This window comes from Agrilus planipennis, unplaced genomic scaffold, assembly GCF_000699045.2.
Source record: "Agrilus planipennis isolate EAB-ADULT unplaced genomic scaffold, Apla_2.0 scaffold139, whole genome shotgun sequence".
Taxonomy (NCBI): Eukaryota; Metazoa; Arthropoda; class Insecta; order Coleoptera; family Buprestidae; genus Agrilus; species Agrilus planipennis.
The window spans coordinates 551,597-567,750 of NW_020438984.1; the positions used below are offsets into that span (position 1 = coordinate 551,597).

Below are 16,154 nucleotides of genomic sequence, written 5' to 3' on the forward strand. Positions count from 1 at the left end.
GAAAGGAGAAGAGAAGAGACTTGTTCTGCTGAAGGCGTAAGACGAACTGATTTGGTATTTTATGAAAAATGAAAAACTGTTCTACAAGGAAGGAATAGAGAGGGTAGTAGATACGAGTAGGGAAGCATTAAAATATGGAAACTTTAAGATTAGAAATACCAAGAAATTGATGGCCGGTCAACCACCGAAGAAACCGATTGTAAAAATGTAATTAGGAAGGAATGAAAGGTACAGACGTCATGCGGTTAGTACACAAAAGATGAAATGTTACAGGGATTATAGGAAAGTACAGTAATAGAGTTATTTAAATAGATAAGCAAGATACAATAGATTATTTACAAAAGGAAGGAATTTTTATAGACACTAATCGAAAATAGAAAAGAAATATTTTAGAAAGGTATTTACAATATGTAAACAAAATGAAACAATTTTCAAACATGTGGTGGATATCGCCACAAGACCATAGTTTAGCTTCGAGAGGACGCCGCACCAGTTCGATTCCGGGTCCATTTGCTTTTTTTCAAGTTTTTCTTTGACTTATTTGAATCAGTTCGGCAAATGCTGGAGCAGTAATAATATTCCACAGATATTCTTTTACTTCCCTTGTGTCTTCATTTTATTCGTCACATCTTTCTTTCCCCAGTCATCATCCAACAATTCCCCTAAATCTCCTAAAAGTAGGCTAAAGAGGCTTTAATAATATTAGTTGCTGTTCTATAGGTTCTATAGTAATATATGGATTTAATAGCTTGCAGTTCTGGTCCCACCGGATATAGTCATTTTAAGATCAATAGTGGGTTAGTTTTATAAGAAATATTTCTAATTATGATGTATCTACGTCAACTAAGCAATTTTGAGCCTTACACGAAAATTTTATGCGAACTGACCCTTGAAATAATAAAAATTGTAGGTAGGATGTTGAAGTAAACATTGCGGTATGTTTTAATGATTTTTTTGGTCAATTCTCATAAACTACAAAATGCATTCTTTTTCCTTTTCAAAACATCACACATCAGAATTATCTCAAGAACTAATAAGATTTGCAGGATGTTTTAAAGTTCGGAAAACATTGTTAAAAGTTACGTTTGGAGTACGGTTCTATATCCCGATGGGAAACGTAGACGGTGGGTGCAGCGGCAAAGAAAATTTTGCCATTTGGTGTTATGAGAGGATGATGAAAGGAAGGGTTAGAAATGAGGGGTACTGGAAAGAGTGAGAGAACAGAGGGTGCTAACGAAGTCAATAAAAACAGGAGAGATAGTATGGTAGGATGATTTTGCAGACATGAAAAGCTAGTTAAAAACTCATCAGAAGTAATAAACAAAGGCAAAGGAAGACCTAGATTAGATTGGTGTTTGCAAACAGTGATGTAAGATGTTCTCGTGTTTGAGATTAGCTCAGGATAAGAAGAATTGAAGGTGCGGGTTTTCAGGCTGATCACCCCGTTATAATAGGGATCTTCCACTTGAAATGAGATAGTCATATCTTGTTGAACCGGAAGTGCCAATTGTATGAAATTATTTTAATTGGAATGAGCATGTCCGGTTGTTCCAAACCGTATTTTTAACATTTTAAGGAATGAAAATATTTAGGTTGGATGATTTAGATTACCTCATGTAGGATTCCCTTGGTTTCCATTTTGTAGCAAGCAAGCAGGCAAAACAATTTTACACCAACTTCAAACGATACAAAATCAGGCAATAAAAGCTATACACAGTATACCATATAGATACCCAACAGAATTAATGTATGCCCGGCAACAAATACCAAAAATAAACCAAATAATAGACACGGAAACAATATGGCTAATACACCAAATTATAACTAAAACATGCAAGAGCAATATACAAATACAATTCAATAAGGGCAAGCACACCCATCATACAAGACAATAAAACCACCTAGCAAAGAGACAATATAATACCCACAAGACGGGAGTCAACACATTTTTAAATAGAGGTATAAACCTGTACAATGAACTTCAAAAAAAATCCCAAAAAAACTAATGAAGAAAAAGATCAAAAACTGGATAATAAACAAACACAATGAACTTCAAAAAAAAAATCCCAAAGAAACTAACGAAGAAAACGATCAAAAACTGGATAATAAACAAACAAGAATAAAGTCAAACAAAAATTTACCCAAAACCAAAAGATAAAGTGCAATAAAAGTTCAAAGAAACTATATCCAATCTTAAGTTAGAAATATATAGGTTAAGCTACTAGTATTAATTAGGTTAAGTTAAGATTAAGGTAGGTTAACATGCCAAATGTAGCTCTAGATTGAGAAGCGTATCCGGGTAACTGTAAACGCTTCTCGGTGAGCAAATTACAATATACAATAAACAATAAAGGCTATGACTCCCAGACATTAAGGTAGGTAGTTACATGAAACTTATAACCAGCAGGAAGCAATTACGGTCAGGTCTTGAAGATACAGCGAAATGTCCAGAAGGCGTGGAATATTTATGTAGCTGAGAACACTAATTTCACCCGCCAACACTTTTAACTGGCACATAACTAGCACTTGGTTGTGTCTTCTTCAGTGAACTGATGTTTCTTGGGGATTACTTTTAGCACTATCGTTTTACATCTCGGTATTCCAAAAGAGATAAACAAGAATTTGTTTGACAGAACTAATCCTCCACAAGTTTGCAAAGCTTGTGTTGATAAGAGTGATAGTTACGAGTCAGTTTATTACATTGTTGGACAACTTATCTGTAATAAACTAGATTCGGAGTGTCTAACCGTTTGATAATTGTCAAATCAATTAATTTTTGTTAGTAACTTCTGATTTGCAAAATAAAAGAAATAACTTTAGAGCGAAAATATTTATTAGACATGTTGTAAATATGGTATACAATTAATGAAATAGAAATAATCATATGTCAAAATCAATGTCTAACATTACTACAAATTGTACCCTTATTTGCAATCTGAGAAGCCAAGTTGCGAGATACTTTGAATTTTACATTAAACCACGTTACCTTCATTGTATTCTATAACCGCATTGAATAAATCGTCATTTTCGATTATATCTATGTTTTCTTATAAATTTTTCAGTGGAATCATTAATTGCTGAATCTTTTTTGCAAGTCTTTACTATTATCGGAAAGTTCATAATCTTTTTTATTTAAAATTTTTATCAGTATTTTAGACGAAGCATTCGCATTGCGATTTAATGAACCCTTTTTATAAACAATCTCGTAGTAAGACGACTATCCTATATAGAAAAAATGCTCTGTAAGCGGTCTATGGTCGGTTACTATTTTAAATTTTCTACCAAAAAAGTGCGATCGAAAATTCTTACAAGACTAAACTTTCGTCCACAATTCTCACTCAATAGTTGAATAACGCGTTTCCGCACCGTTTAATATTCTATTTTAGACGTTAAGGAGTTTAGGGGAGGAGGGAGTGCCAACAGAAGTTTCTATCTAGCTCCAGCAACTAAAGAGGAAATTGAAAGAATCATCCAACAACTACCCAACAAGAACTCCAGCGGCATAGATGGAATCTCTCCCAAAACGATGAAAGCCATATTACCAGCAATTAAAACAGAAATAACAGAACTAATAAACCTTTCAATAACAGAAAAAACATTCCCGGAAAATGCTAAAGTCGGGAAAACCACTCCACTATACAAAGGAGGGAAAAAAGAATTATTAACAAACTATAGGCCAATTACAAACACCTCCACAATAGCAAAAATAATAGAAAAATACATACAAAAACAACTAAATAAATTCCTAGAACAAGAAAAATTCTTCTACAAAAAACAGCACGGATTTAGATCCAACACGAGTACAAAGATAGCAGCAACAGAAGTCATAAACGAAGTACAAGAACATCTAGATAAAGGAGGAAAAGCAGCCATAGCATTTCTTGACCTCCAAAAAGCATTCGACCTGGTTAACCATAACGAATTACTAAAATCGTTAGAAGCTGCAGGCATAAGAGGGCACACTCTGGAATGATTAACCTCATACCTAAAAAATAGAAAACAGCAAACAGTTGTTAATGGAATAGCAAGCGAACAGAACACAATTAAAATAGGCGTCCCCCAAGGAACAATATTTTCACCTTCCCTATTTATAATATTCATCAACAATATAGGAAAACTGAAACTCAAGGGAGAAATAACATTATTCGCAGACGATGCGACATTACTATACAAAGGGAAAAACAAAACAGAACTAGAACAGATGATAAACGAAGATATGGAAATCATATACGAGTACCTAGAAGGAAAACAACTTAAAAAACACAATANCTAGAGAACATCACTTTCAAAATTCAGAAAGCGTTATTAATACATCATCAGATATAAAATTCGAAAAAGAATTGAGTTTTGACGATCACTGGACTCATTTGTGGGATAGTCATTGTGAAGAAGAATATTTTTACCAATATAATCAGTTTCTTTTAAAAAGATTCAGCTTTTCTAACTCAAAAGACGAAAGTAAGTACTTTTATTTATTGCTATCGCACGTTTTGTACAAAGCTCTCAGGGTTTTAAAAAGTCCTTCATTTCGTTTTGTTTGTTTTTCTTTAGTTTAAAATATTTAATGACTTGTGATGTTTTTACGAATCAAACGATTTTTCATTTATTAAAATAAGTGTATTCGTTAAGTCCACCTGTTCTTTCTTTATAAATCTCCTTATAAACAATATGTAGATTGAATTTTGAAATATACTTAAACACGTATATGTTTACTTTTTGTAAAAAGTTAAGTGGTGACGAAAGGTTTTTTACCAAGTTAAGAGCTTTCAGAGAAGTAGTAAAAGTGTAACCTCTTTAGGGGTTGAATTCTCAAAAATATTTTCTTAATGGATGTTTAGCTGCAAAAAGAATCTGGTATTCAAATTTCACATTTCTGACTTCAGCTGTTTTAGCTTTGCGATGGTTAATCAGTCACCAATCAAGATAAATTACATTATTCACATATTAAGAAAGTAACAGGAACGTTTATTATGTTTTATTTCTTATCTTATGTTTAATTTCCGTTCATGTATAAATTCATAACTTATACACTCATTTTCAGCTAATTATTGTGAAGATTATCAAATAAATGATAGTAATGCAGAAATGAATTCACTCCAGAATCTTTGTAAGAAAATTATTCTTAAAAGTACAGTTGTTGACAAAACAACAGACACAAAGGAGAGTATTGATGAAAGTTGTGGTAAATTAAATATTAACGACAATAAAGAAAACAGTAACTGTGAAATGACTGAAGATGGTGACGATGAAACGCATAATGACGATTTTCAACAAATGATGTCTCTTAATTTGCCAATATCTTTCGGAAATTCACGCACTAATAAAAAATATAATGACACTTCCTGTTCTAATGCAAAGTAAGTAGAAATATGAAAAAAAAAATTAGTTCTATACTCTGGTTTTACAGTGTTTCACAGATAAAAAATGATTCTATAAAAGCTGCATTTGAATTATTATGCGTCAAATTTAACGAAACGAAAGGAGTGAAAACATTTACTGGCAACGTAAATTACAAAGTAAAGCACATTAGACGTCAAAATCGAAAACTGAAGATACATCCTCAAGTTTCTGACCAAACAAAAATTACACCAAAACACGTATTTTTTAATGACGAGGGAGAGATCAGCGAAACAAAACCGGTACTGTTAATTAAAATTCTACTAAAGGAGCTTTTAATTTTGTTTTATTTTAGTCCTCTTCAAACATCTTAAATGACTGTAAAGATTTAACTGAGGAATTGTCATTGGAAGTTGTGAAAGATAACGGAAAATGCATAGATGATAAGTATGATGAAGGAAATGCCATGGTAATAAAACCGTTACAACTTATTTAAATATAATAAATTTTATTAACGAAGCTTTTAATTTTCATAAATTTTAGTCAACTTCAAACACTGGAAGTGACTATGAAGATAATGAGTATTTCCCCGAAAATAATTTATTACAGGATGTAGAAGAACAAGAGAAGTACGCTTACAAAAAATGCTACCCGAAGAAAAAAATTAGAAAGAGAAAAGCGAATCTTCCAATAGAAATAAAAAATAATGAAAAATTAAGAAAATACTGGGGAAGACGATTTTCTCTATTTAGCAAATTTGATTTAGGTGTTAAATTAGACGAAGGTATACATTCAGTAGTTGTAGAACTTTAAACAGACTATACATTGCTTTTGTAGAGAGTTGGTTTTCAGTAACCCCGGAAAAAATAGCTAAAAATACAGCACAAAGATGTCATTGTGATGTAATTATAGATGCCTTTTGTGGTGCTGGCGGAAATTCTATTCAATTCGCCTTGACATGCAATAAAGGTACGTGCTAAAGCTCTTCTTACTGGTAATTGCTTGCGTTTTCGCTGGTCCAAACTTCACGCATTCTTTAATTTCACTGATCATCAATTCACGTCTCTTATTCTCTAAGCATGCCACCTCTTCGTTTCTGTTCGCCAAGTTCATTACGCCTGAAAGACACATCGTATATCGACTGATTGAGCAAGTCAATTGCGATGAGATAAAAATTAAATTTTTTTGTTTGAATATTTAAGAAATACGTCACATTATGGTGACACGTTTCAAACCATGTTCTATGTAAGGTACGATTTTTGAAATAAGTAGCGAGCTTTCAGGTGATGATAGAGCATTACCATAATACAAGAAAATGAACTAAATGTTTGTATGTTCAAAAGTTCACCGTTTTCGAGAAACACTTAGTTCAAAGTACAGGCTAATGTAATTCCAGCCCTGGATAGAAGTGCGACAACGCAACGCTTTATTCAATCAGCCGGGAATTAGCAGTATTTTTGTTGTATTTCTTTTTTGTGCTCATGCATTCTTTGTAATATGTTAAACTAGATGAAGTGTAATTGACGATGTTTATGTTACAACCAGCCTGTACCAGTCCTTTATTCTTTTAATACTGTAGGCTTGTATGTATGTGGTTAGTCGAATTGCTGGTAGGTCAGTGTGTGTGTGACCGTAGTAAGTCAGTGTAGAACAGTAGTTCTAAATGACGTTTAATGCGGCAGAATTTTGTGATATGATACTAATTTACGGCAAATGCGAGTAAAATTTTAATGCAATGGTCGAATGGTACGGTCATCGATATCCCCAACGAAGACTTCCTCATCGGCAAACCGGTTTAAATAATGCGGTATAGACATTATGAGAAGCCGGCAATGTACGATCTACATATGAGGGCCATAGGCGCCCATACCCTAACTGTATTGCCATTGTAGAAGACGACATCCCCCAAAGTAGCATACGTGAAATAGCGCGGAGCCTTGTCTCTTTCCATGTTATAATGTGTTCATATGTTCAGTTACTAGTTGTACGTTAACGGCACCGACCATTTAAACAAATTATAAGAATTTACAGCTCGAAGCCGACCCTGTGCGTGAATTGACAACATAACTGTCTACCCAATAGCGTAGTGCTGCTAGACGGATGGAGATTTTCGAATGTCTAATATAAACATAAATAATTTAGTACTACACATAATAACAATAAACGATAAATTTTAACGAAACGCGTGATAGGCTAGGTACAAGGACAGACGAAATACTAAAGACGGCGAGAGAAACGAATGACAAGGACATAGAGATAGAATGGAATTACATTAAAACGTGCCTAAAGTTAGCAGCTATACAGATATACTACGTCTTAAACAAAACGAAAGATAGAAGAAAGGCGGAAATACAAAAACAGGACAGACGTAGAAGGGAAAAAAAAGATATAAGGCTATAATGTGGAATATAATTAGGAGGTGAAGGACAATGGTGTAGGAACAGTGGATTGATAAGTGTAAAGAAGTAGAAGAAAAGTTTGAAGTAGGTAAAACCGATGAGGCTTATAATATTGTAGCGAGCACGAATGTGTTTGTGAGCGATCGGGCACATGTGTGCGTGAACGGTTTATCGATTCGCCGACTAGCCGCGGGCTAGTAAATGTGTGTGTCGTACCTGCGTTCTGGGAAAGCAGTTAAACAGTTCAAATAAAAAATAAATCGGACGTTTTCAGAAGGTTCCCGAAAGTAAAAAACTGTAAAGTTCTATCAAAGACATTTGAAGATATTTTAAAAACTGACATGGCATTAAATGAAGTGTGATCACAAATTATTTATTTTGATAGGGTGTATGATTAGATATTATGTAACAAGTTAATTATAAACAGGTCTTTACTGTACTATTTGGATGTTCAGGGATAGTACAAATGACTATTAGATATTATTAATTCCACATTAAGTGCCTAAATCCAGTATTAATTTTACAGCTGTTCTTTTATTTTTAGTTATTGCAATTGACATAGACCCCAAAAAAATTCAATTAGCTCGAAATAATGCAGAAGTTTACAATGTCGCAGACCGCATAGAGTTCGTTATAGGTGACTTTTTCCATTTAGCTGATAAACTCAAAGGTGATGTGGTGTTTTTAAGTCCTCCTTGGGGAGGTCCTTCTTATTTGAATTTACCTGATTATGATTTGGAAAAATTTTTACAACCAAAGCCCTTATCAGAAGTTTTGGAGACGGCCAGAAAGATTACTGAAAACGTTGCATTATTTTTGCCAAGAAACAGTAACATATTTCCGGTGAGCCCTTTAGTGAATTATTTAAAACAACAAAATATTTTTATTTTATATGATTCTAGCTCCTAGTTTTGTCAGGAGAAGGAAAAAGTGTGGAAATAGAACAAAATTTTCTCAATGACCGATTAATAGCCCTAACTGCATACTATGGGAGACTCATCAAAACATCTGTTTCATGAAAAAAAAAACTTTACTTTTAAGGACAAACGTCTCCAGCCAACCCTCACCTTAAGTAATCAAATAAAAGTGTATTTTAATAATTTTATAATGACAAAGTACCTAGTTTTCTGTTCTACTATCTATGTTTTTAATGATTACTACCAGATAAGTTTACATTAGTTTGTAATAAAATTGAAAATATACATGTTGTAGGTATTTTAAATGTATTTCAAAATATGTGCTGAATAAATAATTCGTTAATTATACGTATATTAAACTGACAATTCAGAATCATCTCTAAAATACTAAATATGGTTCAGATGCCATAGCGGTAAAATATTCATTTCCCAAAAAAAAATTTACCTTGTATACTCTCAACGTGGTAATGATTAGGAGAATCACCCTAAAAATTATATGTACAGGGTAGCTCATTTTCGGCTTTTCTACGAGTCATCTCCTTTATTTAGTTTAGATAGAGGATTATGGTTTTTACAGCAATGTGCTACTGTTTATTGAAATTAAAGATAGCGCCAGCAGAATTTTCGTATTCCGTTTAGATTTGGTGAATTGAAAAGTATTATTTTTAAGGCATGCCCTCCCCGCGGTATCTCAGTTATCTTTAAACTTATTGAAGAAGTCAACTTTTTTCTACTACCTTCCGTTTTTTTAGTTATGATGCAAACATAGTATGTCTTTTCAAACTGAAAACCCTGTATAGGGTTTTTTATATTTATTAGACTTTCTAAACATATATAAATACATACAATTATTTTTAAAAACAAGCTCAGATAAGAATTTCTAAAGTTCCTTTTGTGTTCAATTAGTAGATAGTAGGTTGTGACTAATTTATTTGAAACAAAAGGCAAAACCTCACCCCTATAAATTCCACATCGCTCAACCTCAGTGATGCGGAGTACCGAAAATGTATTGCCAATGATATTTACAACAAATCCATATATTAATAAATCTTTTGGCAGACTCATCTGATCTGATGAATCTTATTCTTCAAGTGTAGGTATTTTCAATCGCCATAATACAAGAGATTGCTCTGTATTTAATTTTTGAAAGACCCATAGTCAGAACATACCATACAGAATTCTTGAAGGTTGACTGCACGTTAGTACCGAAAAATCCCTAAAGAAGCTATTCCAGAAATGAAAATCTTCCATTAGCCCTTTATAATGCAGTTAATTTTTAATAAGACGGTGCCCAACGACACAGCTCTGCGCTGTTTAGGTGAAAATTTTCCTCAAAGATAGATTGGGGAATGCAAAGAACCACTAATAAACTGCTCGATCCACGTACTAAATCCTAAAGACAGGTGAATCGTTACAGAAAAATCACTAAGCTACTCGTTCCACTTCATCGACGTTTACTAATGGACAAATGGACATGTCTTAGCGGTTAGAATTGTGGTACAACAAAAGAAAGAGATGGAACGAAGTTTTGGACAATATCGATCTCTCTCACGATAGTATGTAAGCGTGTCATGAAAAAGATAACACTAGTCCGAAACCATACGCCATCTTCCTCACTTTTCTAGCCAAGAAATTATTACAACGACATACGGCTAAGGCACGTCCATTAATATATGTCTGTTCCACTTGATGAACCTAACCTAACCTACAACAATTTATTGAATCAATAAGCCATTTAGTTTATTAAACAGAGGTGCTGATATGAATTACCTGTGTTTTACATTGGTTAATCTGTAGACACTTCTGTAAAAGTAAAGTCTATTGAAGGCTACTGTTGTATTGGATGAGATGATAACCCAATGACCTAGTGTCGGGTGTATGTTAATAGTAATCCGGTTAATTCACACACACTTGTGTGGAGTATTTCCAAACGTATCGTATCACTAAAGTGCGACCTACAATAATACAATATTGCAACAAAGAACCTCTCCAATAGTTAAAAAAACCTTTACCAACGTTTAATCGTACCCGTTTCTTTCAAACTTCTGATGAATACCATGTCCTACTGAAAACTTGAGCCACATTAAAAGTTTGTATTTTTTGGGTGTTAATAAAATGTTCCTGGAATCAAATTTCTACATGCTCTGTAGTAAATACAGCAAAGTTATATAATAAAGGGGTTAAGAATACTTTATTTATAACCACAGCCGATGTTTTGCCCAGGTTGTTGGACTGTCTCAAAGCTAATTTTGTAAACTTAAAACTGTAATGCTGATGGATTTGGTTAAGTGGTACAAGCTTTTAGATCAACGACCATTAACAAAAAATACTCATTTTTTTTTTATAAATAAAACTAATTAACTAATTAATTAACATTAAAATTATTATAAGACGTCGTACGATTAGAATAACAAGCCGTGGTGTGGTCGCGTTACTTTTGCGACCCTTAAGGTCCTAGCGTCGGATTCGCCGAAGCGCCTACCGACTAAAACCCCTCAACCCGGAGGTTATACATTCCAGGGAAGGTTCAATGGGAAGAAGTTGGGAGCGGGAAGGGGAATGGGTATAGGAAAGGAAGCATTGGGCGGAAAGGGGAATGAAATGGGAATCGGTGGCCCACCTCGAATGAGTTGGGTGGCACTCGCGTTGAAAAAGTGAAAATGCAAATTACCAATTGCCAATACAGATATACAGTTTCTAGTACTGAATAAAATTATCTGATTTATTTCAAAATATCGAGTTAAATCAGAACCAAGAAGATGAGATAAATATTTTTCACAAATTTCCAGAATTTACGACTTTCCAGCCTATTTGGTTAAACAAAAAAACGATTCCACCGAATGTTACATAATTGTTTTTGGATCATATTGCTGTTAATACGCTTCGATCGGCACCTCAAAGAAGTCGATCTCATTTTTTGTTGGTGCGATATTGATCAGGAAAAAAATGACCACGCATTTATAGAAAGTTCTGAGTAATTTTTTTAATGATTGTTGATCTTAATGTATGTACCACTTAACCAAATCTATCAGCATTACATTTTTAACTACGTAAAACTAGTCTTGAGAAAATCCAACAACCTGGGTGAAACGTCGGCTGTGGTTTTTTAAAAACTAAGTACTTTTAATCCCAATATTGCTTTGATGAAAATAAATAGCTCAGAAATATACAGGGTGCTCGATATAAAGCGCTGAATTCTGTTAACAACAAACTACAATCTCTTTCATTTGAATAAGTTATCGGATGCGGAATAAAAAAGAGATTCAATTTTTGTGAGAATTCCCTATACCTAAAGTCACCTGTTTATGAGTTACAAGTACTTTTCTTTCTGAAAATTCAATGCCTTCATGACCTTGCATTGCGATGAATACTTATAGCCAATAAAACATGTTTAGTTTTACAGATAAATGTTCTAACTTTGTTTTCATGGTAGGCTTTGAAAAACTTAGTTATATATAGGTGTTCCATTTCCATGTTTTAATTTTTTACGAAGATGGCTGTGAATTTCTTAGCGGAACTCCAAAACAAATAATACAACTTAATTAGTGTCATTAAAAAACGAATACAGATAGTTTAGTAATTAAATATTTTGATTCTCATTGTAAATTATTGAATATTATTTTTATTATGAATGAAAAATGAAAATACGTCAATTTCAAATTAAGTAGAATTTTAAGCAATTAGTTACAATACGCACGTACAATAGTAAACTGCAGGTGTCAATAAAGCAACTAAACAAAAAATTAAATAATGAACGATATTACCTCATAATAAATAAATGTATTAGTTTAATGGTTCCAGCTGTTATACATGATTTACCGGAATGGTAAACAATTGCTTACAGCTTAATGGGGAGCATAACAGGTCAATTGAAAAGTCCCCGGCCTAAAATAGTAAAACACATTTTTTTTGCAAAATTCGTTTTTTTTATTCAACATAATTCCCTTCAAGGGTGGATACACTGATTATAGCGATCCTCCAACTTTTCAATACCATTTTTGTAGTACGATTTGTCCTTTGCTTCAAAATAGGCCTCAGTTTCGGTGATCACCTCTTCATTCGACGAAATTTTTTTACCAACGAGCATTCTTTTGAGATCTGAGAACAGGAAGTAGTCGCTGGGGGCCAGATCTGGAGAATACGGTGGATGCGGAAGCAATTCGAAGTCCAATTCATGAATTTTTGCCATCGTTTTCACTGACTTGTGAGACGGTGCATTGTCTTGGTGAAGCAGGACTTTCTTTTTCTGCAAATGCGGTCGTTTCTCGGCGATTTCGTCCTTCAAACGGTCCAATAACGCTATGTAATAGTCGCTGTTGATGGTCCTTCCATTTTCAAGGTAGTCAATGAAAGTTATTCCACGCGCATCCCAAAATACAGACGCCATAACCTTGCCAGCCGACTGTTGCGTTTTTGCACGCTTTGGAGCGGGTTCATCGTGTGCAGTCCACTCCGATGACTGTCGATTGGACTTCGGAGTGAAATGATGGAGCCATGTTTCATCCATTGTCACATATTGACGCAAAAACTCGGGTTTATTACGCGTGATCATCTTCAAACACTGCTCTGAATCATCAACTCGTCGTTGTTTTTGGTCAAAAGTGAGCTCGCGCGGCACCCACTTTGCACAGAGCTTTCTCATACCCAAATATTCGTGAATGATGTGATGTATACGTTCCGTTGATATCTGTAGAGTGTCTGCTATTTCATTCAATTTCAATTTACGGTCATTCAAAATCATTTTGTGGATTTTTTTAATGTCTTCGTCCGTAACAGCCTCTTTTGGGCGTCCACTGCGTTCACCGTCTTCGGTGCTCATTTCACCACGTCTAAACTTAGCATACCAAACCTTGATGGTTGATTTTCCTGGGGCAGTGTCCGGAAATTCGTCATCAAGCCAAGTTTTTGCTTCAACTGTATTTTTTCCCTTCAAAAAGCAATATTTTATCAACATGCGAAATTCCTTTTTATCCATTTTTTTCACAATAACAAAAGTTGCTTCACTAAAAATGCTATAATTCACAAACTAATGATCCGACAGCCGTCAAATTTATAGACGCGTCTTTTGAAGGTTAGGACTAACTGAAAATCATATGGATTTAGTTCTGGTGCCGCCATCTATGTGTCAGGCCGGGGACTTTTCAATTGACCCTATATATAACGATTAAACTAATACATTTAATTATTATTAGCTGATATCCGTATTAATTATTTATTTTATTTAATGTTTATTTGCTTTTTTTACTTTTGTTATCTGTACCCAGTCTACCGTATTGCACTTGCTTTCTTAAAATTCATTTCAATTTAAATAGGCATTTTCATTTTCCGTTTTTCGTTTAAATAATATTCAATCATTAACACTGAGAATCATAATATTTAATATAGGTACCTAATAAACTATCAGTGTGGGTATTTGAGTGACAACAGTTAGATTGTATTAATCATTTTGAAGTCTGCTAATAATTTCACAGCCATCTTCTTAAAAAAATTAATTATTTTAGTTGCTTTTACGAAGAACAGTAAGTAATTTGAAAAGTAGAGGAGATGGGTGTAGGGAACCATAGTACCATTTGAAAGACAATTCTGCATAAGGCTATGAAAACACATACAGAGTGTTCCAATAACGCTAATGTCCAAATTTTCAAAGCTCAAATCGAAGTAGTTTATAAAATACTCTATGTGAGATATCCTGTGTAAAATGCACACGTATTGTAGATATTTGTTAGTCACTCAGTTATATGAGAGATACGAGCAATTGTTTACATTACCTTATTTGTTATTAACATCATTTTTGAAATGGTTTCGTTCTTAATATTATCTTCTGAACTGAAATACCAACGTAACATTCATATAATTTTTCAATAACTTTCATTCAGAAATATTAATTGATTTCTAGTTTTATGCAACATTCCTTTATCGTTTCCTTTATATACATACTTTTTTAATACGTGCTTCCTTCTTTTTCATTTTTCAGGCACACTGAATATCAGTTTAACACAATTGTCAACAATTTTCATTCACCACTACAAATATTTGTACAATTGATTTCATTTGCCGGCATTTACAGGGGCCGACAAATCTATGAATATGTACGGGTTTCCCAAAGATGTTATCTCTATTGATATTGAATTGAAACTTCTTTACGCAAGGTAAGGTAAGTTGGTTTCATGCGAGTTGCTATGTAACGAAATCATGCAACGGATGTCCCCCCTCTACTCTGCCACGTAGTCCAATTTGTAATGGGGATCACTTGAGCCGTGAGAGCATTTCAATGTAACGTTCGTTACAGGCAACTCCGACATGTATAGTGTAGCACTAACAAAATGTATGAATGTATTTGTAAATGTTTATGTATGTATGCCTACACTCAACAGTATGTTTGTGTGTTTGAAGAGGTTTCACTTCAGTAGCGTATTGTACAATTACACGCTGTATTTTTTTTACTATGTACCTGTTTTATATAAACATACAAAACCACTTTTTGCGCTACAATTATCGTAGCAATTTTTATTTTATACGTCTTTTCTTATCGATAGACAGCCATTCTATAGTACCTTATATCAAAGAAGAAGTCATTTACATTAATTTATTTTACCAAAGTCAATTTTGCATATGCAACCCTTTATTCAACGTTCATCTTTCTTCCCGACGGTGCTATCAGCGTCATCTATTAACCTTAGGAATTGTCATTCACGTCCTAAAGTGAAACATCTATTATAAATCTCTAATCTATGGGTTGTCTTGTCCAGATAGCCGATACCTATTATTTATGTCCGGTACTCACTGGCTTACTTACTTACCCTTTGTATATCTATTATCTATGCTGACTGTATATATCTGAATATATAAACAATTACTTCATTTTGGAATAAAGCAAAAATAAAAATTAAATTTTAGAGATAATGGCAGACGAAGAAGTTGTGAATGGATCGACAGAAGAAACAGATGACAAATCACAAAAAGAAAAAAGAAGTGCAAAACATGATAGTGGTGCAGCAGATTTAGAAAAGGTTACCGATTATGCAGAAGAAAAGGAAATTTCTACACAAGACGTATCTGGAGCAATATCTTTGATTGGAGATCAAAGAAATAAACAGGCGGCAGAAAAGATTGCTAGAGAAAAAGAATTACTCAAAGTATCCATAAAAAAAGAAGATGTTGATTTAATAGTTAAAGAAATGGAAATATCTAAGCTCATGGCAGAGCGTACATTAAGAGAACATCATGGTAATGTGGTTAATGCTTTAATCGCTCTAACAAATTAATAGTATAAATTTGACACTTGTGATGAGGATAATGAATACTATTAAATAAATCATTTTATAATAGCTGGTGCTAATTCTGTGAATCATTCAAACATTTTTTAAAATGTGTTACAAAATATTGTAATTTAACTGTCAATGAACTTTAATGTGTACATACAACTTCAAAAAGTCTTATATTTTGACATTTATACATGCAATAAATGTATTACATGATAGTTAAGCCTTTTTTTTACAAA

The 16,154-nt window shown here is 33.5% G+C and overlaps 3 protein-coding genes and 1 long non-coding RNA gene across 4 annotated transcripts in view; 3 read left to right on the forward strand and 1 right to left on the reverse strand.

The window, feature by feature from the left end:
* LOC108737538 (serine/threonine-protein kinase greatwall) overlaps positions 1 to 4,242 on the forward strand; it is a 9,451-nt gene extending 5,209 nt beyond the window's left edge. The window contains exon 2 of the mRNA XM_025975599.1: positions 3,387 to 4,242. Within this exon, the coding sequence (XP_025831384.1) occupies positions 3,387 to 3,973 (587 nt within the window). The 3' untranslated portion in view covers positions 3,974 to 4,242. The remainder of the gene's footprint in view (positions 1 to 3,386) is intronic.
* Positions 4,243 to 4,275: 33 nt separating this feature from the next.
* Positions 4,276 to 8,988, forward strand: LOC108737539 (trimethylguanosine synthase). Its single transcript, XM_025975604.1, has 8 exons — positions 4,276 to 4,458; positions 5,042 to 5,357; positions 5,408 to 5,639; positions 5,693 to 5,806; positions 5,881 to 6,121; positions 6,175 to 6,306; positions 8,281 to 8,579; positions 8,639 to 8,988. Exons 2-8 carry the CDS (start codon positions 5,086 to 5,088, stop codon positions 8,753 to 8,755), a joined length of 1,407 nt encoding a protein of 468 aa, XP_025831389.1. The 5' UTR covers positions 4,276 to 4,458; positions 5,042 to 5,085; the 3' UTR covers positions 8,756 to 8,988.
* A 1,329-nt stretch (positions 8,989 to 10,317) lies between these two features.
* Positions 10,318 to 12,296, reverse strand: LOC108737541. The gene is made up of 3 exons (XR_001937872.2): positions 10,666 to 12,296; positions 10,424 to 10,608; positions 10,318 to 10,358 (listed from the first exon to the last, which is right to left on the reverse strand). It is a non-coding gene; the product is annotated as an uncharacterized LOC108737541 (long non-coding RNA).
* Positions 12,297 to 15,377: 3,081 nt separating this feature from the next.
* On the forward strand, positions 15,378 to 16,133 carry LOC108737514 (huntingtin-interacting protein K). The gene has a single exon (XM_018470389.2). It carries the CDS (start codon positions 15,556 to 15,558, stop codon positions 15,916 to 15,918), a length of 363 nt encoding a protein of 120 aa, XP_018325891.1. The 5' UTR covers positions 15,378 to 15,555; the 3' UTR covers positions 15,919 to 16,133.
* The last annotated feature ends 21 nt before the right edge of the window (positions 16,134 to 16,154 follow it).

Bases quoted from the DNA above. Each gene is read 5' to 3' on its own strand.
- LOC108737539 (XM_025975604.1), top strand. From the start codon at position 5,086: ATGAATTCACTCCAGAATCTTTGTAAGAAAATTATTCTTAAAAGTACA. The intron at 5,358-5,407 runs GTAAGTAGAAAT...CTGGTTTTACAG, and splicing joins ACTTCCTGTTCTAATGCAAA to TGTTTCACAGATAAAAAATG. The intron at 5,640-5,692 runs GTACTGTTAATT...GTTTTATTTTAG, and splicing joins AGATCAGCGAAACAAAACCG to TCCTCTTCAAACATCTTAAA.
- LOC108737514 (XM_018470389.2), top strand. From the start codon at position 15,556: ATGGCAGACGAAGAAGTTGTGAATGGATCGACAGAAGAAACAGATGAC.